This window comes from Mus caroli, unplaced genomic scaffold (genome assembly GCF_978045245.1).
Source record: "Mus caroli unplaced genomic scaffold, Mus_caroli_1 scaffold_17, whole genome shotgun sequence".
NCBI classification, from domain to species: Eukaryota; Metazoa; Chordata; class Mammalia; order Rodentia; family Muridae; genus Mus; species Mus caroli.
Genome location: NW_028227272.1, coordinates 71,494,879 through 71,521,209, shown reverse-complemented (window position 1 = coordinate 71,521,209; position 26,331 = coordinate 71,494,879). Strand labels below are relative to the sequence as shown.

The window sequence follows — 26,331 nt, the reverse complement described above, 5'->3', positions numbered from 1 at the left end:
ACTATTTTCTAGCATCCTGGAGAGGTAACGGAAGTTAATCCAGGACACTCTTGGATTTTTCTTTTTCATGGTGTTATCAAACATAGAACTCCTGTCTTCAGGTGGTGCCGGATTACAACACATAAACTTGTTTTCTTTCTTTCTTTCTTTCTTTCTTTCTTTCTTTCTTTCTTTCTTTCTTTCTTTCTTTCTTTCTTTCTTTCTCTCTCTCTCTCTCTCTCTCTCTCTCTCTCTCTCTATTTCTTTCTTTCTTTCTTTGCATATGATGCTAATTTTGGAGTCAATACTTGAAGAATTTAGCAGTTTTGAAGTACAATCTTTAGCCAAAAAGGAAAAAAAGTGCTTTCTTTTTTATTTATGAGGATAGAGTGTACTTCAAAACTGCTAGAAATGACTTTTGATGCTTCATGAGAAGTGTGGTTTGAGTTCTGCCCTTTGACCAATGACAGTTTTATTGCCATCATGAACAAGCCTCCTGGAATGCCAAGAGAACTCTCCTAAGTGCTTGCTTAAATGTCGTTGGCTTTTCTTTTGAGGGAAAAACACTCCATTTCTAATTATAAGCAATGGAGATCTAAGTTCAATGGAGGCACCAAAACACATCCGACCAAACAAAAGGCTCCTCAAATGTCCTCAAATATCGTTTCTTTCCTAATATTTTCCAGTAGGGGGAACTAAAGACTCGCCAAGCAGAGGCCTGCTTGGCTCAGGGACCTGCGTGAGTTCCTGTCAGGCGCTTTTATAATCACCTGAACAAGCACCAAACAGTTACCAAGCAAAGCTTTTGATCACACGTGGGTCCGGCCACAACGGCCATGTCAGAGCACCTTAGACAGTAGCAGGAAACTGATTGAAAGTGGCCTTCTCTAACTGTCCCCAGCCCTAATAGCATCTATTCGGTAGGTTTTGCTTGGAATGTATTCCCTTTTATCGTGCTTGGGCAGAAATTCCGCTCGAGCTCCTGTTAGCCTAGTTGGGTTATCAGCGTTCCTAAATCAGTGGCTGCTTTTCCTAATTCTCTTTTAGAGGTCCTAAAAAGATCGAAGGCTCTAGAAAACCACTTCCTCCAAGTCTTTTGATCCTCGACCTCCTCCATTCCCAGAGTCTTCTGCAGGACTCATTTATCACAAGGTCCCGAATTATAGTCAGTGAGTGTTGAGAGGTCAGAAGGCAACTGAGCAACATTAGCGCGATGCCAGTCCTCCCCCTATTTTCTCTTGGGGATTCCGTAGTTAGCCATAGATCTTGGCTAAAACAAGCCGGCCGAGGTTAGAGATAACCCTCCCCTACATCCACATAGTTGGTTTTGTGTGTGGTGCGGTGGGGGGTGGGGGGGTGGGCAAGTTCACTTACAACCACAGAGGGTGTATGTACACAAAACCTTTCTACTCCAATAGATACTTCTTTCAGTCCCCTGCTCTCCCTGTGGGCCAGCTTCTTTCTGGTAAAAGGTGAAGTGTGTGTGTGTGTGTGTGTGTGTGTGTGTGTGTGTGTGTGTGGTGATTTTAACAGGTAATGAGGCTGTGCCCTGGGTCCTGGAAGATTTTTTTTTTTTCTAGAAAAGCTCTTGTGCAGCTCCCGCAGACGGAGCGATGAATAATTAGGAAGGGCTTCCATGAAATCACTCACCGAGAAAATTACCTGCCCATTAAACGGGCCGCGTGAAGAGCAGGAGGCTGGAAGCCCACCTCACCCCTCCGGAGGAGGGAGGGAGGGGGACGCCCAGGAGGCTCCCAGAATGGGAAAGAGTTCATGGCAGTCCTAGCGAGCCCGCAGCGGTTCCACATTGGTTTATTTCGTCCCCCCCTAAGACTCATCGCTTGCCCGGTAACCCTTGCTCCGCGGACCCCGGGGAGGGCTGTCTCCCACTGCACGGGACAGTGATCGGGTGGAGGTGGAGATCCGTGTACACCCCTCCATCCTTCAACCCCTCCCGGGGGTATACTGGGAGCAGCTCTATACTCCCCTCCTCTCCTGCTTCCTCGCCTTCCCTCCTCCAAGTCCTTCCAACCCCCGGCAGCTGCTGGAGGAGGCGGTCGCAGCGCAGCCTCCGCCTCTGAAGCAGTGGCTGTCCCGAAAGAGGCTGGAGGCAGCACTACTCCCGGAGGCAGGACCACGCGTGAGCATCCTCAGGGCTCCCAGGTCCGGAGCTCCTAGATCTGGCGGCGCTCGCCAGCAGCAGCTGGACGCTAGATCTCTCCGGGGCGGCCCCTCCCGGGTGGCCGCGGCCTCAGCTCAGCCCCTCCCTCTTCCCTTGCTTCTTCTCCTCGCCCTCCTCCTCGCTCCCTCACCACGTAGGAGTTCCCATTCTCCACCCAAGCCGTCCTTCTGTCCTCTTTTCCTTCCTTTTGGAAACCAGAGACTCCGAGGGAGGCGACCAGGCTGCGGAGGAGAGGGCCGGCTCACAAAGTGCTGCTTTGACACATCCTTAGGATGGAAGTTAAGTGAAAACAGAACCACACAAAACAAAACTCCGCGAAGTGGTGCTGCTACGGAGGAGACCAAGGGGAGAGAAAACCCGGTGGGCAGGTCAATGGTTGCTCCGCAGCGCGTTGGCAAGTTTGTGGAACACTTTCTAGGAATTAGGTCTTTTTTGTACCCCCATCATCTTCTTGACTTCCGAAGAAAGAAGTTGTGTTTGGATTGCAATGGAGTCTAAGGAGACAGGGCTAGACGCACGTGAATAGTCCCGCCAGCTGGGCTGAATTTGTGGGAATTTAGGAAGCCAGCCTGTGGAAGTGCAGCGGCTCTGGAGTCCCCTGGGTTCATTCGGATGGCACCTAATGCGTCCCGTGACAGACCTCTTCACCAACAGCTTCCGATGTTGCCATTTTGCTCTTCTTGACCTTAATTAATCTCTAGGAAAGTCTAAACTTCGGACCTACCTCTTTTTTTGATACTTATTTTTGTACTTCTGCTCTCTGGGATTGGTTTCTTAAACAACCTGGATCCTTTTTCATATGTCAAAATGAATCCTCTGATGTTTACACTATTATTGCTCTTTGGATTTCTCTGCATTCGGATTGATGGTGAGTTTAAGCACCCCTTTCTTTCTGAGATTGTTGTGCCTTCTAAAGAAAATGACAGTGTAGTTGGGAGTGTGTTTGGCGAGGCACAAGCTCTTCAGGGCTAGAGGTTCTGTGTCTTTTGTTTCTAACCTGATGCTAGTGGAACACCTTATTGTTACTGTTATTGTGATTCATTAATTGGGGAGTTTAGCAATAAGTGATGGGCTCCCAGCTTAGAAGAGTAACTATTTAAAAACAATGCTAAGAAAGAAACCAGAATGGTTGTGACTACTCTCTCTCTTTGGTATTTGTTCTGGTATCTAAACTTTGGCTTAGGCATTCAACTGCAGAACTATAGTAGGAGATACTTGGAGGTGCATTCAGTGAGGATTTGATACGGGTATCTCTAGGTTCAAAGTGTATCACCTGTGTGTCCATGAATGCTATCCCAGCGCGAAATCAGAATGAAGGATTTAGATCACAGAGAGAAAACTGTCACAAGTGAGACTGGGCGAGGCTCCAGGAAGGAGGCAGTACCCACTCTGGGCTGGCTGCAGGCTGGGAGCCCTCAGCTGAGTCCCCAGTGGGCAAACACAATGGAGACTCAGAACAGGTGCTGTAGGTATCTCCCGCTAGGCTGTGCCACTCTGTCGAGTAGACAGTTTTCAACCTCTGCTTTTCCTGTCTTTTGTTCAGAGTTAGTTTCCTGGGATAGCCTCCCTGAATATCAGGTTCTTGTGAGATCATTACCCAAGCCTTTCTGTAGCTGTTTGAATGAGAAGTATTAATAATTATAAATATACTGTGGGTTTCTTCTTTGAAACTAAAACATATTTGGTGTTAGCTTTCTAGGGATATATATATATATATATATATATATATATCCCTCAGTGTTATATATGATGAGTGGACTGAGCCACCATGTCCTAAGCATGGCAATAACTTTCATTTCTAATGCTTATAAAGAATCTAAAGCATATTAATCCAAATATTTAAGACACCACGATAACATGTTGCTACATAAACTTTCCTTTGAATTCATTACTTGGGACATTGCCTATTATTGCCCATCTGTAGGAGCAACTGTGGGTCTGGCAGCTGCTATGCAGAGCCTGAGTATCAGACTCAAAGGGAAGGCTATCTATAAACACAAGGCAATATAGAAGATGAGTGCACCTACTGCCAAGTGGCTGTTTTCATCTGCGGAGCACATGAGTTCATTTGCTCTTCTCCAAGTAATAGCAACCCAGAAGCAGTGAATGTGGGTACAGTGTTTCTCCTTCCCTGAAAAATAGTAGAAGCTTAGGATTTGGTGACTTCAATTGACACTGTGGTGATTTCTATCATTATATCAATACCCATGTTATTTCTAACAGGCTTGCTTTTACACTACCTGAATATCATCCTAACACAAAGGTTTATGCATTCCAAATATGTTTGATTGTGGTACTAAGACTTTTCCATAGCAATGCATTTAAAAATTACATATTGGAGGTAGAATTATCATCATTTTTAACATTAGAGTCTCGGGGAAGAATACAATTAAACTGCTTCATGGACGTGACAGAGGGATTCCGAAAAGATTATTACAGAATGCAATTAATGCACTAAGATGTTTGGATATGTATGAAACAAATGCAATTAACCAGTGTAGTGGACCAGCAGCACTTACACTACTTCTGTCTTCCTTTTCTCCCACACTCCCTCACTTCCTCTACCCCCTCCTATCTGTTTTATCCTTCTCTCTCTTCTTTCCTTCTTTCTCTTGTATGCCCTACCCTTCCTCTTCCTCCTCTTACCCCCTTCTTTATTCCCCTCCTCCCTTTTCTCCTCTCTAAAGACATGTCTGGAAGCTTTGTTCTGATTTTCCATTATAAATTAAAGAGGCAGTTTTGGGGTCTGGATCATCTGCATGCAAGTGCATAGTAATAAAATGAAAAAAAAATGCCTACAGGTAAAAGAGTTAAGACCAAAGAGACAACGTGAAATTTCATATATATAAAACTAGTTTGTGTTTAGAATCTGCTGGGTCAGAATCAAAGTCATTATAGACATTCTTACTGAATTTACACATAGCCATCCATTTGACATTGGGTTGTCTTTAGGTACTTCAGAAGGGTGACAGCTCTTCCATGGGGATTGTTGAAAATTTGGGATGTGGACAATACTGCCATCTAGGCTGTTGCAAGGCTTGGGACCCTGCATTCACATACTCAATGAAGAGGCTGGTGTATAGAATCCCTCATCTCTGTGCTCATCCTGGATTCTGTGATATTTATTTACTTATTGTCCTTCTCAGAGCTGTGGGCTTATTTTCCACATGAATTTCAAATTTAGAGAAGCTTGTACCATTCCAAAGATATACTGACTATCCTTGTGCTCAACATAGAAATTAATTTTATTCAGTGACAAATGATACATAGATTTGCATTAAAATTTGCTTGGTGGGTTATTTATATGTGCATTTTTATGGTGCATGAAAAAATGTTAGAGTTTTGCCTCCTCATAGAAAATTTGTGCTAATATTATTTATGAGTTTTCAGAATCCTTCCTTATAGCAAGCCATGAAGAATAAATACTGAGTTAGTTCAGAACTGATGATGAACTTAAAAAAATGTTTCATGTGAAGATATTTTTTGAAACAAATAGCCATATTGAGGGTTTGCTGCCTGTAAAATAGAATGTGTAATGAATTTAGGCTTTGTTTAGTAAATTTTGCTTTTAAATAACAGTGGTTTCAATCAGTAAAAGGGATATAATTTGAATGATTGCAAGATTTTAAATTATAATCCCATCTCATATATCAATTTGATAATTTTACAATACTTCTGAAAGGTGTTTTCACAATGATAATGGTTTTCTCTTCTTTACTCCTTACCTATTACTAAATGAAAATGACACATGTGGTATTTGGGGAGATAAAGATAATGTGTGTGCACAGCGCAGATGCATAATCTCATATAGGTTTATACATTTTGCTAAAGTGCTCCTTTCAGTAATGGGCTCATTATCGTAGCCATATGTAGCCCATTTAAGAACTTGAATTGCATATAAGTAACCTGAAATTTGTTCTTGTAGCTGAGCAGTAATATCACATTTGAATTGGCTTTGTTTGAATAACCTTTGATGCTATGCAACATGCGGACCATAAACCAAAAGGATTACTTAGAACATTAAACTGGAAAATCTCAAAGTAAAAGTCATGATCATGCAAACACACACACACACACACACACACACACACACACACACACACACGGGGGTAGGGAGGAAGGGGGAGAGAGGGAGAGAGAGAGAACACAAAAAGCTCTTGTCATTTTGCTTCTGACTAGCTTGTAAAAATAGCATCTTTGACAGTAAAACTATGGAAAGACAAGGAAATAGCTTATACATGGATATATATATATATCCCTGAAGCAAAAGATAAATTTACTTCTCATGTGCAAATTGGCTTTTGAATAATGTTAGAAAAATGGAGGAGGGATTATCTTGTATGTATGTATGTATGTATGTATGTATGTATTTAATGTATATGAGTACACTGTAGCTGTCCTCAAATACACCAGAAGAGGGCGTTGGATCCCATTACAGATGGCCTTGAGCCACCATGTGGTTGCTGGGAATTGAACTCAGGACCTTTGGAAAGAGCAGTCAGTGCTCTTAACTGCTGAGCCATCTCTCCACCCCCTCCAAAGATCTATCTATCTATCTATCTATCTATCTATCTATCTATCTATCTATCTATCTATCTATCTATTTAATATGAGTACACTGTAGCTATCTTCAAATAAGCCAGAAGAGGGCATCAGATCCTGTTACAGATGGTTATGAGCCACCATAAGGTTGCTGGGAATTGAACTCAGGACCTCTGGAAGAGCAGTCAGTGCTCATAACCATTGAGCCAGCCACTTACTTTTATTCTTATTTTTCTTCTGCTTCCTTCTTCCTCTTTCTTCCCATTCCCCTTCCTTCCCTTTTTCCTTTATTCTTTTCTTCTTTATGTTTTGGACATTGTAAAAGAAATTAGAGAGACTTTTTAAAATTCGATATCTTATATACATTTCACATGTTATCCCCTTTCCCAGTTTCCCCTCTGACCCCCCCTCCCCCCCCCCCCCCACTGCTCACCAACCCACCCACTCCCACTTTCTGGCCCTAGCATTCCCTTACATTAGGGCATACAGCCTTCATAGTTACAAAGATCTCTCCTCCCACTGATGACCAACTCAGCCATCCTCTGCTGCATATGCAGCTAGAGACCTGAGTCCCACCATGTATGCTCTTTGGTTGGTGGTCTAGTCCCTGGGAGCTCTGGGGTTAGTGGTTAGTTGATATTGTTGTTCCTCCTATGGGGCTGCAAACCCCATCAGTAGAGACACATTTGAAAAGTGAAGGAGATTGTATACAGTATTTATAAAATGGTAATTGGTCAGATTTACAGCTAAGGGTGTAAATATTTGTTTGTTGTAGGTGTATGTAACTTTGGTTTACATATCCTTACTTTTCTTTATGTTTGTATACTATGTTTTTCAAACCTTGACAAACAGAAGTTCCAGATCTGTCTTCAAGCAAAAATAGAACTTATAAAATAACATTTTATAGAATTAATATTAAATAGCAAAACTGTCCTCTCTCTTTCAGTTTCTCCAGGTACAGACCTTCAAATCTCAATCAGTACATGACAGGCTATTAATTTTCTTCTTTAAAAGATATTGAATGAAAAAAAATGACTGAATGATTATTCTCTTTTTGAGGAGAAAGTTTTGCAAAATCCCCCTTTGAGTCTTTTAGTTGGGTGCTATGTCAAGATGAATATTTAACATTGTCTGTGGCATGTACCACACACACCCCAACTACTTATCTATAATTCAAAATAGTGTTGGAGTCACCAGGCCTCAGTCATTATTGTGTTCTTCTTCATTTCCACCACTCTTCACAATCTTTCATCTCATCCATATGTATGCTGACGTCTCTGAAACGTCCTAATCATCCCGCAGAAGAGTTGGATTTACCATGATGGGTCTATAGCTTGCCTATCTCCAGGGCCTGGAACACTGTTTGCCAGGTCCCTCTGACTATGTGGCATCTTAGCTTAATAACTAATGACACTACAGCAAATTCAAGCCCAGGATAGAACATGCCATTTTGTAGTTATTTCCATCTCAGTAAATAGCTTCATTATTCCCATTTTTGATGATCCAAACTAATGAATCATCTTGACTTGTTCTCATGCCTCATGCCCAGCTCTTCATGGAACATCTGAAACTTAGCTTGATTTTATCACATTTTTCTCATCTACCATCTTATGAATAATTTAAAACACATTCTAAGCTAAAAATATTCTTCCGTGAATGTCAAATTTTTATCCAGATTCTAGAATTATTGATTCTGCTTTATTAATACTAAGCAGTCAGGCTTGGTAAGCATCCCTTCCCTTTCCCCTTCCTAGTTCTCCACTCTTTAGTCAGTAGGATCTTCACTCCACATGGAAATGAAATGTGTGTTTTTTCTGTAGCTCTCTGCTCCTGGCTTCCACAAAGCCTGGAACAAGATATGCAAGACTCTGTGAATCCAGACTTTCTTCTATCTTTTCAGTGGCTCAGACTGTCTGCCTAGAATAAACATGTAGAGGAAGTCGTTTAGCTGACCCTAGGTCTTTGTATGTGATCTTTACAGAAAATGCCCTAATCTAGATCTTGGAGCTGGTAAAGTTACTCAATTACTTATTGATATTGGAATTTGATTCAGATATCATCTTTTTTTGGAAACATGGACTATGAAAACAAAACAAAACAAACAAAAAACTTTCAATTGCTGTAAGAGGTTCCTGATATAATCAGGATATAAAGAGAAATTGTACATGATTGGGCTTAGAATTTTGGTAGTCTCAGTCCTTGATGGTAGACCCCAAAGCTTGGGCCTGGAAGAATGAAGAACTTCATGTGAGCACCCAGTGGAAGGACAACACTGCTCATGTCGTGAGTGGGAAGTAAAAGTTAAGAAAGGGAAGACACTGCTGTCCCACTACTAGATTATACAGAAACCATCCAGCTTCCTCACATTAGACCCCAACTTCAGAGGTTGCCACCTGATCCAGAGAGGCAATCTGTTGAGCCTTCCCAGGATGGTTTTAAATTGTAGTTGTTAGTTAACATTTCTAAAATTGCCCCTTTTGAAGTACTATTTATATTACACCTTGGTCTGTCTTAAACATATATTTTATATTACTCACCTCTGGTTAGAAAAGGATGTGAGAAGATCATATGTCCCAGTACAGGAGAATGCCAGAGCCAGGAAGCAGGAGTGGGTGGGTTGGGGAGCAGGGCAGGGGGAGGGTATAGGTGGCTTTGGGGATAGCATTTGAAATGTAAGTGAAGAAAATATCTAATAAAAAATGCCTTAAAAAAAGAAAAGAAAAGGATGTGTGTATGTGAGTGTGTGGATGGGGGGGGGAGTGGGTATGTGTGCCTGTGCATATGTGATTGTGTTTTAAGGAATATAAATGGATTAACATATTAGCATGTCTACAATTAAAATTAAGGATGCTACACTTATGGGAGATGAGTCAAAACATGAGGTTCTCTGGTCACACACAGGTGATGAACTTTGTTAGTCATGCCACAGTAAGTTGTGTGACTTCAAGTTTCTTTGTGACCTAGCTAGAGAAGGAGACCAGGAAGATGGCCAAGTAGTGAATTAGCCTTACTGTGAAGAACTCTCAGTATGGGACCTGAACGTTTTAACATGGCTAATAAGATAGCTTATAAAGCTCTTTTCCTAAGTGATGATGTTGTCTTCATTATATCGGACTCTAAACACATTTGCCTAGAGGTGACCACATGTGTTTTCTGTGGCTTAGGATCTTCCTTCTAATAAATATTTTTGGATACAGTTGGGAAAACTCCAGGAGCTACTTACTTTGTAAGAAAGACATAAAGAGACAGGAGACACTAACTTGCTTTGCTAGCAGTCAATATGTAGTGCCGCTATAGGTTTGTTTGTCATCAGACACCTGCACTGAGCACATATGCCAGGAACTTAGCTTTGACTGTCACATTTACCAGTGTTCCTCCAAAGCCCAGGGCACTGGCAGACACACTGTAAATAGTCAAATATTTGTTGAATAAATGAAAACGTGCTTACGGAGTGCTTTTGTGTTGTTGAGTTTTATAAATAGGCCCTGTACTGGTAATACTTGAAGTATGATGATGTGTATGTATTTGTGTTGTGTGTATTTGTGTTTTTGAGAGACATTGAGAGAGAGAGAGAGAGAGAGAGAGAGAGAGAGAGAGAGAGAGAGAGAGGATATATGTGTATGCATTATGCACCTATACAAACTGAGAAAGTTATTAAATTTGCAGTTATATGATTTCTGCTGACTTGATGTTATGCTTTCTCCTTGGCAAAAGGTATGGATTTGGCAATCTGCTCTAATATAACTCCTTTGTATCAAGCAAAGAGTATTTTCTACAATGGGTTACCACAGTCATCTTTTCTCTCCTCCCACATGAACACTGCTATAGTTGTTTAACATAGCTCTGAGTGTTGTATGGGTTTTGACAATGAATTTCTTAAAATGCTTCTGAAATGCTGTAACAGTCCACTCCTTTCCAGGAACACCAACTCATCTGATGACATTCAGTTCAAAAATTGAGACTTTTCTGGGTATTAAGTATATATTTCAATTTCTATATAATTTTCCAATAAATAATAATGATTGCTTTAATTTGGAAGTAGAACCAAATAGATAAGTTCTAAAATTAGCCCCCAAATATGCAATTCTGTAATATTTGTAAGATTATTAATGGAAGCTAGAAAGTAATATCTATCACTCATGTTGCACATTATCCACTTGTACATACAGTTGATTTATTCAAGGGCCTGTTAACAATAGACGCTACACTGAGCTATGATTGGGGATATAATAAGTAGAAACTGTTTCAAAGATTGATGTAATTTTTAAAATTACTATTATTTATCATGTGTGGACGTGTGTGTTTGAAGGTGGATACACACATTTCAAGACGAAGCCAATGGATGTGCAGAGTGTGTATGCGTAGATCACCTGTCAACTGTGGGAACAGTTCTGTCTTTCATTGTCATTAATTTTTAATACATCTTGATACTCAGTCTAGAGTTAAGACAATATCCCACAGAAGTCTTAACTGAAAATTTTATTTACAAATTTCAAATGAAATCTAAAATACATACTCTCTAACTTTGGCCACTCTAACTCTGGCCTCTCTCTCTCTCTCTCTCTCTCTCTCTCTCTCTCTATATATATATATATATATATATATATATATATATATATATAACTAGTCTTACAGAGAAGCACTTCCATATGCCATAAAAATTTTCATTAAAGCATAAGGTTTAGTAATTTCAGGTATAAGTACAGAGTTGGACAACCTCACTACAATCTAATTTAAAATGAATTTTACCCTCCATATGACTCCTCTGCCTTCTTCCCTATATACTGCTCTCCTTCTAATATGGAAAATTATTTGTCTCCAGTTTATTCTTAATCAATTGCTTGTCTAGTTTTCCACTAAACTAGTCTTGTTAAATATATTTTAGACTGGAACTAGTGGTACACACCTGTAATCCAGAGGCAGAAAATGAATTCCTGTCAATTTGATATAGCATAGCTTGCACACACGCACACACACAGTATTTTATGACTAGTTTCTTTATCTAGCACAATACTTTCAGAAGCCATCCATATTGGATCATGTATAAGAACTCCATCCTTTTGTTACTCATAATAGTCTGACTCATTGGAGATAGAGTGAGATTTGATGGAGATTTAAGTTGTATAATGTGCACTGATTTTTGAACATGCTTTTATTTAACCAAGAGTAAAATTTCTTGGTCATATAGTAACTCTACACTTAAACTTTTTAAACAATTATGATATCTGTTTTGTTTTGTTTTTTAAATTTCACCAGTAATATATGAACTAAATGTATTTTTTCCAATGAAGTAATGATCAGTGCAGACTCAATTTGAAGATTTGAAATGAAACAATCTCACACTGTAATAATATGTCTTAAATTTCCTCTAGTCAGAATTTAGAATTCTACCTGTAATTTTGGTCTTTTATATGCTCTCCAATTACTCTGTGAAGTTTTCCATATTTAGTGAACACAAGTGAACTTGCTACTTAGCAGATTTAAAGGTATGAATTATAGATTATAGAAGGATAGAATCGAAGAGGGAGAAGACTCATTTGAAAATATATTACATGTCCTCTAGTATTTGGACACGTGGACACCTAAATCTAAGAAAATGTAGGTACTTAGTTGGAACCCACACTATCATGTAGGAATCAAATCAAATCAAATCTTAGAGACTAAGATGGTTTTGACCAGGTGTTTTCTAATTATAAGAGAATTAGCTTGGCAATGCTGTGGCTGTCATCTGATTCCACACATGCTCATTGGGTGCTGATTTATAGACAAGCAAACTTGCAGGGCTCTTTGAGAAACACAAGGACCTACTAAGTAAATACTAGAGTCTTCTCTTTTATTCTATCTATTACTGTTTTACATTTCATATTCTTTAAATCTCTGCAAAGTGGCAAGTTCATTTCAGTTAACTGGATGATGAAAACTTCACTTAGTGGTTGAAGAGAAGTTCTAAGCTGAAAATCACAGAATTTACAATCCCTGACTTGTATAAACAAGGGAACAAGTAGAAAGAGATTTTGACTATCAAACATTAGCTTTGGCTGTCATTGGGGACACCCATTCATGATACATTTTGTAAGACTTTTCTTAACATGAGTCTTTAGGTAGCTGATAAAAAAAAATGTTTTTGCTTTAATGGACTCATCTGTGACCACACCTATGTAACTGTCACAGGCATGCTATGACATGCTTTGCCATCACATTATACGCTGATCACAGAATCCTTAGCATTCCCAAGTGAATAGTGTTTGTTAGGACAGAAAGGGATACATAAAAGGCCTTCTGCAAACAGCCATATTTGTTAGCCAATGTTATATGATGATATAATACTGTAGTTTGCTTCATGTGGGTTTACATTTTACAGTTATATTTTTAATATTTTACCTACAGTTTTTGGTTCTAAAATAAGTACCATGGGGAAATGTCTGTGTAAGACAAACCCATTGAGTACCAAATAAATACAGCTTTTATCTATACTCAAGAGGAGCAATGAGTTTCTATTATTTTTACAAATCACATATCTTTTTTATTACTAATTTTCTGGATTGTTACAAACAAACAAAACACACACACACACACACACACACACACACACAAAACAGCATTGACTGTCCAAATCTAAGGCCTCCTTCATTTTAGATTCTTTTATGTACTTTTGGTTGAACACATTGTAACTGAATGATTTAAAAGAAAAAAAAAAAACTTTGGACTAGACAATATGAACATTCCTGACCTTACCATCCATAAGAAACAATTACATTCTGTTGAGCAAACTGCATGTATTCTATGCCTGTGTTTTGTTTTGGATGGAGTGATACATTGATGAAGTATGAAATGGGCAAATATTCCAAGTCTGTGGCGTTGTTCTCTTTTCTCTCATTATTAATAACTGGCTTTGCAATAGGCTTCTTTTGTGAGTACTAAGTGGAGCTGCTAGGAAAAGCAATGTGAGATCCTGACCTTGGGAACTGGAATCCTGTGCAGCACTGTGGCTTTAGCAGCCATTTTTAAGTGGCTGTGGCTAGGATTGGTGTATGATCTCCTTCCCTTGTTTTTGGTCACAAGCTTTTTTAGAAATTAGCTAATGATCATGGGACATAACTCAAGTATTCCATTACACTACATTTAAATCCAAACAGCAACCACCAAGTTGTAAACATCCTGGAATTGAAGGGATTTGTCCAAAATTTCTGGCATGAACTAGAACTAATTAACATGTCCATATGCACCATGAAAATGGGAGGTATCTTTGGAATCAGATATCATTATTGTTTCTTTTAAAGTGTGTAAATTTTTAGAAGCCAAGGTCAGAGGTATGTGTTCCCGGGTACTAGCAAATGATAAAAATGATAAAATATGCTTAAAATAATTTGTTGAGATGTGTGAAAATTAAAATGTAATTTCCAAAATTGCACTACATTAAGGGGGATTTAAGATGAATTTAACAGCAAACCTTCTGACTTTGGCTTGAGAACTTTAAAAGGAATGCTTATGTGTTGCCAAATAACAGTGTTGTAGTTACTGAAAGCCATGTGCATTGTTGATCCACTCAATTATACAGGGCATTTCATTTTTCCTCAGTTGCACACAACAGCCTCTGTGTCTAAACCATTCACATACATTTCAGCAACACATGTTTATTAACCAAATGCTGTTTTATCTTTCTCACTCTTATTATGAGTGGTAGGAGAAACTGAATACAAAACAGAAAAAAATATCAATTGTATTGCTCCTTTTCTTTTAAAGCAAGGCTTCATGGTTTTGTTCAATCAGCCTAGACCTAAATATGTGCCCCTGACATGCCTTCAATTAATTCAAGGTGATCCTCTTGCTTTAGCCTCCAGGGTGCTGGGCATACATAAATGTCTGTGTAGACTGTAAACCCATACAAAGCAGTACCATCACTGGGGATATCAGTAGGTATCATACTTACTGATACATACTTATACATACTTACTGTACTGGCTAGTTTTGTATCAACTTGACACAGGCTGGAGTTATCACAGAGAAAGGAGCTTCAGTTGAGGAAATGCCTCCATGAGATCCAACTGTAAGGCATTTTCTCAATTAGTGATCAAGGGGGAAAGGCCCCTTGTGGGTGGGACCATCTCTGGGCTGGTAGTCTTGGGTTCTATAAGAGAGCAGGCTGAGCAAGCCAGGGGTGGTAAGCCAGTAAGGAACATCCCTCCATGACCTCTGCATCAGCTCCTGCTTCCTGACGTGCTTGAGTTCCAGTCCTGACTTCCTTTGGTGATGAACAGCAATGTGCATAGTAAGCTGAATAAACCCTTTCCTCCCCAAGTGCTTCTTGGTCATGATGTTTGTGCAGGAATAGAAACCCTGACTAAGACACATAGCATGCACAGAGTTCTGGGTTTGATTTCCAGTATGAACTTGGCATAGTGGCACATGCTGCTGGAGGTAGAGAGAAGCCTGTCAGACTTTCAAGGTTATCCATTATCTACTACACTCGACATTCAGAACAACTTGGCTTAGAAAATCTTGTCTGTCAAAGCAAGGAGAGGAAGGAAGGATCAAAAGTAGGCAAGCTGTGCTGGTGAGACAATACTAATTAATTTTGTCCCCACCCCACTCCAAAAACACAAAATTTGGAAAAAAAAAAAAAAGAAAATTTCCTTTGGCAGTGACAAAATGACCTTTGTCACCGAAACTTTGTTTTTATCGTTAATTTTTAGAGACAGGGTTTCACTATTGAAGATGTCACAGAGCTACCTATATAGTTCAGGGTGGCCTCAAACTCACTGAAATCCACCTGCCTCTGCCTGCCAAGTCCTAAGAGTAAAGGGATGTGGCTCTGTGTGTGGTCTTCATATTTTTCCTCTTTACAATCTTAATTTTGGGTTGAAAACCAGCAATACAAAAACATTCAGGTTGTGCGTGACCCCTCCACTTCCAAACATTGAAGCAGTCCTTTGGTCTCTTCTCCCCAAGCATGGTCATTGTGTTTGGTGACATTGCAACTTTAAAACAAGATACACTCTCATGCTTCACTCTCAGTGTGGTGATTTGAAAACTTGAGTGGTGTCAAATTTTAATGTATGACAGTAATATCAGAAATAATATATTTATAACATCTGGGTACTTATTTGGCAGCAAATATAGAGTCTTTCTTTGGACTGTCTGGTTTCATGGGTATAAAGTGGGAATAAAAGCAAGGCCTACCCTGCTTTTAAAATTTTACAGGACACTTATAGTTTCACAAGAAAAATTTCCAAGCTCAGAAGTCTTCTTGCATTTTTGTGAGATTCTCACATCCATGACAATTGTTTGATAGAAATTTTGGGATTTTCTAGGCTTTTGTTGGCTTCTGTAATGTGTCTTCTTATGTTGAAATTAAATTCCAAGGTAGCCCAACTTTTCTCAAGATGTTATTTTTAAATCATTTTAACCAGGAACTGAACATAGCACACAAATAAGAGAGCCAGACAAAAATGCTTTTATAGGCTCATTTCTGCCGGATTCCACGCTAAGGTTTATAGTCAGGGATTGCTCCAGGAATGTATACATATTTTTTTGCACTTGCAATGATCGAAGAACTGGACACATATATTCCTTGGAGGATGGAGGTTTTGAGCTATAAGAGGTCACCAAGAGGGTGCACTGAGAAATCAAAACTGAGTCTTTGAATCAATTGACTGGCCTAGCATTTGAAAGCCAGCTACATAGCAAGTAGACCAGCTGATATTTAGTTCGAGGGATTGTTCACATTCACATAAAACAAAATTATTTAGCATTTGCTGAATCCTTCTTGATAATCAATTTGGGATCAGATGCAAAAGAACATGTGTCTGCTTTGTACGAAGCCAAATTCTTCTGTTTTTCCCTTAGAGCAGAGGACATGCCTTCTTCCCTGGCTGATATCGGTTGCTAGGCGAAGTGCGCTGGGTTGCTTGCTTCATATCCATCAGTAAAACTAAAGAGTCCATTGAGTGAGCGAAAAAGGCAGAGCACAACAGAGGCCATGAATCACGACTTGTCTCCAAAGTGTCCACTTTGGTCCCACTTTCTCTCCTTTTTTTTCTTTTTCCTGTGAAAACTTTTGTTTTTAGCAATGATGCTTTCTTTCAGCCATTATCCTTAATCCTTCTGGTGCCTGAGGGGAGGAGAACCACTAAAGGGTGGCTGTGCTGTTAAGAGTCCACTCAGAGCCATAATAAAAGCCTTGAGAGTTATTCATGGGCCACATGAGCAAGAATGGCCTCCTCAGTGAATAGCTTCAGTCAGCCGCCATTGAGATGGAGTGATTAATACCTTCTGCTTTTAATGGGGGGGAAAGGCAGGAAAGAAAGGTCTTCGTACTACTTTGACCATTTTGCAAATTAGATTTTATACATGTGTCCACACTTTTGACTACTAAGTGGCTAAATGTCCAATACCTGTGGTAGTCTTTTTCAAATCTTAGTGTTTTATGAACTGTTAATTGTGACGACTGTCAAATGAAATAAAACAGTCAAAATATCCCCAGAAGTACTAAAAAAATAGCCTATCTCACATCTAGGAAATGTTTGTCATGACACTGGAGTAAAAACCAGCTCTTAGTCTCTTCTTCGCTGTGGTGTTTAGGCAGATCTGCTTCACAATATCCAAATAGCAATTCAGTTTGTTTGATAAAGAAACTAATTACAATGCTCTGGAGAGTTTCGAGAAGCCTGTAATGAGAGAGTGTTATGGGTGGCAGGTGTTAGTTATCCCAGAGCACTTGGATTTAAAGGACTTGTTGAGGTTTTCCTAGTTGTTACCTGGATATATGTATGCAGAGTCTACATGAATATTTTAAATATGGGAGAATTTTGCATAAATAAATGTAGAAGACCTTTAGAATTCTCATCATGTCCTTTTAGATTTTTTTCTAATTACATAGCATATATAGCATAGTTCAGATAAAAAGTACTTGAGGATTAATACTCTTGGTAATCGACTGACGACAAAGAAGCTCTGCTTTGGGAAGCCTGCGAGCAAAACTCAGGTCATGCGATTTGGTGATTCCCCTGCTGCGTTTCAGCTTGATACTGTCATCTGTTAAAGCCACGAAATGAAGCTTCTGTGTTCCTTGAATATGTTTTCCTTACCCCTCATTTTTATTTTTGAAGTGGCCAGCTTTTCCAGTCATGCTGGCCATTTCCCCATCCAGCATTCCTTGCTTTCATCTAACTGTGAGAACAAGCAACATTTAAAACACCCTCATGCTGCTTCTTAGAGCCTGTTTTTCACTCCGTAGAGGTGAAATATCTTGTTAAGAGGTGGTAATACCCAAGGGCAATCAGAGAGGAAAAAAGTAATGATTTGATGAGTGATGTCTAAAGATCAGCTTTGAGCGTGGTCTGACTTAACATCTTTATTAGTGATATAAGAACAGAGCGATGGAGAAACTCTATTCCTCCACATTAGAAAACCATTGCTACCTCCCGCGCTCCTCCCAGAAACCATGCCTAATGACTTACTAAAATGTTGACAGGAAAGAAAAGACTCTTCTTGGAGTAATAACCAGTGCTTTATTTAGTACATAAATGTAAACTAATTCTTCAGGGAGGCAATCAGAAATCTAGACATCCAAGTAGAGGGAGAAGCTTGCAAAGCAATAACACTGAATGGGTCCAGGGGGAAATGTATAGAAAAGTCACAGAGAGAATGCAAGTAGTCAGCTGCTGGGTCCCAATGTACAAGGCACAGGGTGGTATTGGTCAATTTCTGGAGTGTTGCATCAGATAACATGGTTTGAATGCAATGAAAATTCTCTTTTCGATCTCTATTCTATGGACAGAACCTGAGAGATTTTTGTCAGATTAGACATTCGAGTTACTCTTGAGAGGAGGCCCTTTAGGAAGTGATGTGTCAGCTGAAAGCAGAGATGGTCACACTTATAGTTTCTCCACATCTTTGCCACTTCAGATGAATAATATTAACTAATGTGCACAAAGAAGCAACAATGTAACAATATTTGAAATATTTCCCTAGCAACTCTTGAGGATGGTATTATCCAGATCCCTAGAAGCAATGAGATATTCTTAGGTGAGTGAACTTTCATGGCTAGCTCAGACTGTAGGTGTTGCCTAGTGTAAGATTTTATTATTGAAGAAAAAGTCATGAAGTATTGTGGGCTCCCTCTATATAGGCATGAGAATTGTAATTAGATGAACTAGTTGAGTCGAATCCAGAACATAATCCTTTTAGTGCCTTCCACATTAATGAGATCTGAGTAGATGAACATGACCCCTTTGGGGCTCTACCGTTTAAGAGAATGTGCAAAACTTGATAGCTTGTTCCACAGAGAACTGCAAATGGCAAATGTGTGGAAAATAATACCTCAGCAGAGCTACCTAACTTAGAGTCCCTTTTTATTCTATTTCCCTTCTGGTCCCCTTATTTTAAATGAATAGTTCCAGGCAGAGACTGCCCTATGGCAATTGTAAAATATCCTAGCTTTGAAACATTTTCAGATATCCAAAAGGTATGGCATACAAACTGGTCTCTGAACTTTGGTTATTGTTTTATAAAACTGCTGGTAAGTGAGAGAACAGAAATAATGTAGAACTGACTGCTATCCCTCATCAACTCTCAGTGGCTTTTAAGGCCAGTCTCCAGGCACTCCCACTCATCAGTAAAATGAAAGGAATACAATAGATCCACATTGGAATTTCTCCATGAAGCTGGAATGGTCTATCTCTCTTTAACACAGTCAAACCTAATTTACTGTCATACTACTTAACTCTGCATTTTTGGAGAAAAAGTGCACATAGATGAAATCATCCAAATTCATCCAAATTGACAAGCAGGAAAACAATAAGATATGTTACTTACACAGAGCTAATGTGAATACTTGATGATTTTATTTTGGGTATCTCAAAATACCTTGTATGATTTGTGTATGTGTGTGTTAGCCTGTGTGCATGCTTACAGAAGCCGATAGTCAGGAGCTAGAAAGAAATATCAGTTGTTCTTTATCATTCTTTACCCTACACATTTGAGGCAAGGTATGAAAACGTGCTTGAAGCTGGGCTAGTGACCATCAAGTTCCAACTATCTTTCTGATCCCATTACTCTTCCTGTTAGCTTCTTCGGGATTTGTGTTCAAGTCTACATGATTGTCCAGAGCCACCTGCTGCTCCTTGCCTAGGAATCTCTCTAGCACTCGATGTGGCTTTTTGTAAAGCATTTAAATAGAGAAATGGATTCTTATCTCTTGGGTAGGTCAGTAAAATTGAATCATATATTTGATTATATACTTTAGGTCTTTTCATTAAAAGAAATAGAGAAAAAAACGTCTAGAGTGAATGAAGTAAGTGAAAGAATTGTGGGAAACTTCTTTAACCACCTTCCCCATTTTTCCATCCTTTTAACAAATCTTAGTTCACTCCTATTAGATTCCATTGATTGAGATCTGTAGATCCTAGGCTGACTAACCTAGGTTGCTATCCTCAACGACAACCACAAATAAGACTTTGAAGAGTTCACCAATATTCTGAAAGGCTATTCAGGACCTTGTGAGAAAGCTGAGTTTGACACATAGTTTAAGTCAAGTGTTTTGAAAGAAAGAAAGGAAGACTCAGACTGTCATCTGCACCACTGGTCTGTTTCTAGAGAAAAGATGAAAAGGACAGTTAAGACAGGCAACATGTACTGTAGGTAGTTGAGTTCTGGATCCGAGAAGAGAATTATTGCAATGAGTGTAAGAGATTTCCTTGGGAAAGGTTCACTCATGGATGGCAAAAGCAAACAAACAAACAAAAACAATAAGAAGAAAAGAAGCCATCTTGAAGGAAGTAAAGCCCAGCCTTGGTGACACAACTCTCCCAACGACACTGCACTTCCTTCAAAGTCACACTTTTTCCAATAGTCCATACCCTCTCATCCTTCCTAAACTATTCCAACTAGTGGAGACCAAGCATTCAAATATATGAATCCATGGATGCCATTATCATTCAAAACCTCACAGTAGATATGAGAAGATAAAGGAAACATAGGAAAAGAGAGAATAAGGAGGGAAGGGTAAAGATACAGGGAGTAGGAGAGAAAATAAGAGAGAGGAAGTAGGAGAGAGGGAAGGAAGGAGAAAGAGAAAGATTGAGGGAGAGAGGAAGCTAGGGACAGGAGAGAAAGAGAGATGATGGTGGTGATGATGGTGATGACGGATAAGAATGGGCCTAGCATCACTGATATGGAAACAAAGCAAGTTAAAATGGTCAGTGAGAGATAATGGAAGGCAAGTTTTGGTTTCAAGCTGGTATTTCTTTAATTTGGAATTATCATTTAGTTTGTGAGTCCATGACATAGGAAATACTCAAACATTTTAGTGTAATCAATGATTCCAAAGACTTTAATATGTAAACCACCCCGGTGTTGTATGTGTGTATATACATTTCATATTAACAATGACATTAGATCACCAAGAACTAATTCCATACATATTAATTTTATAATTATAGAAACAAATGAGGAAGAAATTTATCATTTAACAATAAGGCCATGAGACTGATGCCCAACCTTACAAAAATCTTGAAAGAAATGCTAGATATAAAAGAAATGTCCTTGATTCACACTTATGATTACCGACCTATACCCAGAGCTTAAATTTTTGGTTTTGCATTTCGTTCAACTTCAGCTGAATATTCCTACTAAAATTAAATCCTGATGCCTTTACTGTTCATCTTTCTGTAAGAAAGAACATGCACACATTGAGAAAAATAGTGAAGGCATCAGCAATACATGTACAAAAGTTCATTCCCCTTGCTTGAACATCATGTCAGTCACTCTATGGAATTGATAAAGGAACTCTCATCCTCATAAAGGGTTGTGAACTCAGCCAGGACAACTTTGCGGATAGGCATGTATAAGTGATTTGAGCTATCCAATATCTCACAGTAAATCTGTAATAGAGTTGTGGGTCATATAGAAGACATGTGAAGGACAAAGTCTCTCTTTCTCCAATGCACAGTAATGCTATGATACCATATCTTGCTATTGTATTTCTGACCACTTTCAGTATTAATCTCATGTGATGGCTACAGGGAGTTTGAGAAATCTCTCTCTCTCTCTCTCTCTCTCTCTCTCTCTCTCTCTCTCTCTCTCTCTCTCTCTCTCTCTCTCTCTCCCTCCCTCACTCTCCTTAACTCTATGTCTATCTCTAACTCTATCTCTAATCTATATTTATATTTATATTAAGAAAAATATACAGACTCATTAAACTGAAATGTATGAATGCAACCTCATATAAATTGGATTAGATGGAACTGTGCATGATAAAAATGTAACTAAACTATATACATTTATATATATATATATATATATTTAATCCCATGGATCTAATTAAAATCAGTTAGGTGACTTTATTGCAATGGATGCCTGTTTATTTTTTATATAATTTTATTTCTATATCCTTTTGTAACCTTCCCTTAGCTCCTTCAGTTTTCAAGGAAGGTAGAAGTGAGCAAAATTGTCAGAACTTCTAAACAAAGTAATTTCCCTTGATGAGATAACCAATATTGGGCAGTAAACATAAGGACAACAAAGATACATGCTTTGTAAATAAAGTATCTTTCTGCATACAAAAGGATACTTTTACACATACCAGGAGACTGAGTGGTATTTCACTGTGCACTATAAGTAGATAATACGAGAAACAACACATTTAGGAAAAGAGTACATTTGATGCAATTTCATAACATTTAATAAACAACTAACTTTGTTTTTCTAATTTGTGTTAAGTCTTATAGATGTAATATATAAAAAGGATCTTAAGACATATTGCTTAATGTTTCTAATATGAATGCAAATATGTCTAAATTGAAACTATAATAATTATCCAACGAACATGTTGAAAATAAGAAATATACATGTACACGCACATAACATATATGCACCTGAATATATATGAGACACAGATATCCATTTTTTTCTGTAAATATACATATAATCTAGTATAAAATAATCAAGTTCAAATGCTTTGAAACTTTCATTTTTTATATTCTGTAGGGCATTTTAAAGAGCCCCATGGGTGGATTATATTGTGGGGAGTATGTGAATTACATTTACTATAAAAAGGAGAATAGGATTTTTTCCATTTATGATTTGTTGCTTAAAAGATCCTTGAAATAATTAGGATATGAAGGCATGTAAAGTCTTTTACTAACATTTAAAATATCTTCTGCACAGGCTATGTGAATCAAATCACTGAGCTTAGCTATTTTAAAGTTGATAGTCAATGATCCTCATTCATTTGCCTTGAGGCAAGTCACATAGACTTTTGTTCAAATTACAGTCCCTTCATGTTTGTTTACTGCAAAGTGCCAACTAGTGGGGACAATAGAATTGCTATTGTCATAAAATCAAAAGATGATTGTGTGGCATCTAAAACAGCATGTACATTTTTTTTACATAATATGCCTAAGCATTAGTTTCTAACTCTGTAAGACTTGTTGGGGTCTCAGAATTGCCAGTACAATGAGAAAATAACTGAAAATAAGGCACATCTGGTGTATGACATCGAAGAGCAGTTGCTTTTTGAATGCATACTTTGTACTTTTTTGTATTTATGACTGTTCTAATTAATATTGTTGGTAGTATAAAATTTCATTTATACACTGATCCATGTCTCTATGGAGCATCTCTCCTGTGCTGTATACTTCTAATCATCTCATGAGTGTTTGATTTAATGGAAGAAATACATAATGCATGATCAAAACGTTTGTACCTGAACTTGAAGCTAAGTGTGATAAAGGGACAATATAGGAGCGCACTTCGACTTACGATTCTACAAAATTTCACATTTGAGTCCTGGAAGCTTCATGGGGAAGGACTGCTAATCTTCCAACCTGCAGGGATGAGAAGAGCTGAGCTAGGCAGGGACGAGCAAGGAGAAGGAAAGTCCTCTAGAGGCTAGAATGGGAGGATTTGACACCTATAAAGGAAACTTCATGTAACTGGGAAATGGAAGACACTAAAGTGGAGGGACCAGATTCCCAGGTACTGCTTTGCTTTGTTCTTCTAATGATAGCAGCGAGGCAGTGCAGGATAGTTGTGCTCCTCAGGGAATTTCGCCACATGTATTTCTGAATGCTGTCAAACAGGAGCAGTTTGTGAGCTTAGGTTGGCTCCATAGGGTGGTGAAGGCTTATTGAGTAAAACTGGAAGTATTTCTGAGTGTAAAGAAGAAATGGAGAAGAAGGCACTTCCTTCTGAGGCAAAGGAACGACACAGCGTTGGTGAGCATCTAACCTTCATCCTCATATCAGAAGGTAGACTTTCTCTTTGCAACATAAACAATAACTAAAAAAATACCACCAATCAAAACACGGAGATGTGGAGACCAGTCCCAGCTGATGCATGTATACCACAACTCCTGTACCCAAGGCCCAGGGATCATTGCACAAGTAGGGTGGGGAGTGGTGGCAAAGGATTGTAAAAGCCAGAGCAACAGGATGCTTCTTTGACACTGTGGCTCATAGGAGTGTCAGAAGATATACGTATTAACTCTCACCAACATGGTTCTTTAAACGTGACCTTAGTAAGGATGATGCAAACAGACATGCTAATGTGGACAGGGAAGATGGGCTCATGAGCTCTCACTTTTAGCCATAAAACTATAGGCGATTATAGAATGTTGAGAGAGAAGGACAAATAGCCCGGCCCAAGAGAGAGGCACACCATTTATTTCTTTCATACCAAATGATGAACCCTGAGAACACTCATAGGTAGCATTGAACAGAGTGAGCAGGTTATATTTCTATATATTTATGTATTAGAAAAGATATATATGTAACAACACTAATGAAAAGAGGACATGAATTTGGGAGTATTTGGGGAAAGCAAACAGAAGGGGTGAATGGTATTATTATGTTGTATCTACAAATCTTATTTTAAAAAACAAACTGAGGCTATGGACCCGGTTCAGTGGAGAGTTCCAGCGTGTGGCCCACACCATGGGTTCTGTCCTCAGCAATAGGAAGGACAAGAAGTGCTTAAGGGAGGTGGTCAGAGGAGATGGCAAAGCACTGCATGGGCAGGGATAGAGCCCGAGAGAGCAGTCTAGATATCTGGTCACTACATGCTCTGCACACTGTCAATCGGGCTGTAAAGGGATTGGACAGAAGTGGTTGGATACAGGGTCTGATGTGAGAGATAAAGAGGAAAACAATCCCAGAATAAGTTTAAATAGGTGGTGTAATATAGAAAAACTAGCCAAAGCTCCACAGGTTCTTTTAAGCTTGTTGATTCTCATAACTCTCTCTTACTCAGCGCTAGATGAAAACTCTCTGTGACGTTGGTGATTTATGGGTGCTCTTCATGAATCACACTAAATTCCTTCATGCCAGGAGCTGTTAGCTCCTTACTTGTTATTGCTTGTAGTGAGCAGCCAAGGAACAGACATAAAGAAATATGCATAGTAAATATCTGTTGAATTGCATTAAAACCAGATCCTTAATTCAACCCTCCTTGGCCTCAACTTTCCATTGCCTCAGCCTGTTCTAGATTAAGAAAAAAGGATTCATCCCTGTTGCTAAATTTTATCCAAAATGAGTACAAATTAAAAATGAATCCATTCATCATTTCCTAGATATGTAAAACTTAAGTGCTGTTTGTTTGTTTGTTTTTGGTTGGGCTATTTCTTAGCCTTGTATATTAAAAAAATATTGTCTAGGAGAAGAAAATTTAAATTTTTGCAGCATAAAGATATCATCCAATTTTGATGTGACACTTAAGTAATTGATCAGTACTCATTGTGTATATGAGTCAAAACAATACATTATACTATATAAATGCATAATATATGTATTCCAACCATTCACAAAAACAAAAACATTTAAGTTAACTGAAAATTTCTATTTCTCTTTGGGAATACTCACAATCTATCGTCTTGACAATGTATTTGACTAGACATCATAGAGTGTTCTCTTCATGTGAAATTACAAACCTGAAGAAAAATTAATGCTCTTACATTGCTTTGTTAAAATTCCATCTTCTATTGTCACAATAAAAAGTTAACTACAATCACTAGTTAATTTAGTTATATTGTTGCCATAGTTATCTTTATTTTTAAATGAACTTAAAAGAAGACTATATTGTTATATTATATGTTTTTCAGAAAAAAGTAAGATCTAGACATTTTTTTGAACTTCTTAGGATAAATTTTAAATATACAAAAAGTTATAGCAAAGCCTTTTACAATTTAAATTTTATGTTACACTTATTTAGCTGCAAATAAAAACAGAAGACTAGTAATGTTTTAAATGTAATAGAAGTTATTTTATTCTAAGACAAAAAGTGAAGGAGTTTTAAGACCTTAAAAACTTGGGACAGACAAAGGCTTGAGTTAAAAAACCAGTCATTATCATCATCATTATCATCATCATCATCATCGTCGTCGTCAATAATAAATGTGCACTTTCTCACTGAGCTGTTTTGATTCTCTCTTGAGAAGAAAGTCAGCATGGACTATTTTCTCTAATAAAAATATTTTTCTTAATAACTTTCTGCTATTCATAGGATCGATTTTCCCATGAGGTTGAGGTCCTCAAGCTCATGGGTCATGGTAGTGGTGTCAGCAGAAACCATGAAAAGAAATTTTGAAATTTATCCAGAAACATGTGCCTCCTTTGCTTTGAACATGATACCTA

The 26,331-nt window shown here is 38.5% G+C and overlaps 1 protein-coding gene across 12 annotated transcripts in view; it reads left to right on the top strand.

The window, feature by feature from the left end:
* The window catches only part of Robo2 (roundabout guidance receptor 2), a 1,540,028-nt gene that overhangs the window by 1,031,059 nt on the left and 482,638 nt on the right, over positions 1–26,331 (top strand). Inside the window, exon 1 of one of the 12 annotated variants that reach the window (XM_085832481.1) lies at positions 2,115–3,029. The exons of the other annotated variants lie outside the window; for them this stretch is intronic. Within the exon in view, the coding sequence (XP_085688607.1) occupies positions 2,969–3,029 (61 nt within the window). The 5' untranslated portion in view covers positions 2,115–2,968. Of the gene's footprint in view, positions 1–2,114; positions 3,030–26,331 lie in introns of those variants that run through there. 12 annotated transcript variants of the gene reach the window in all.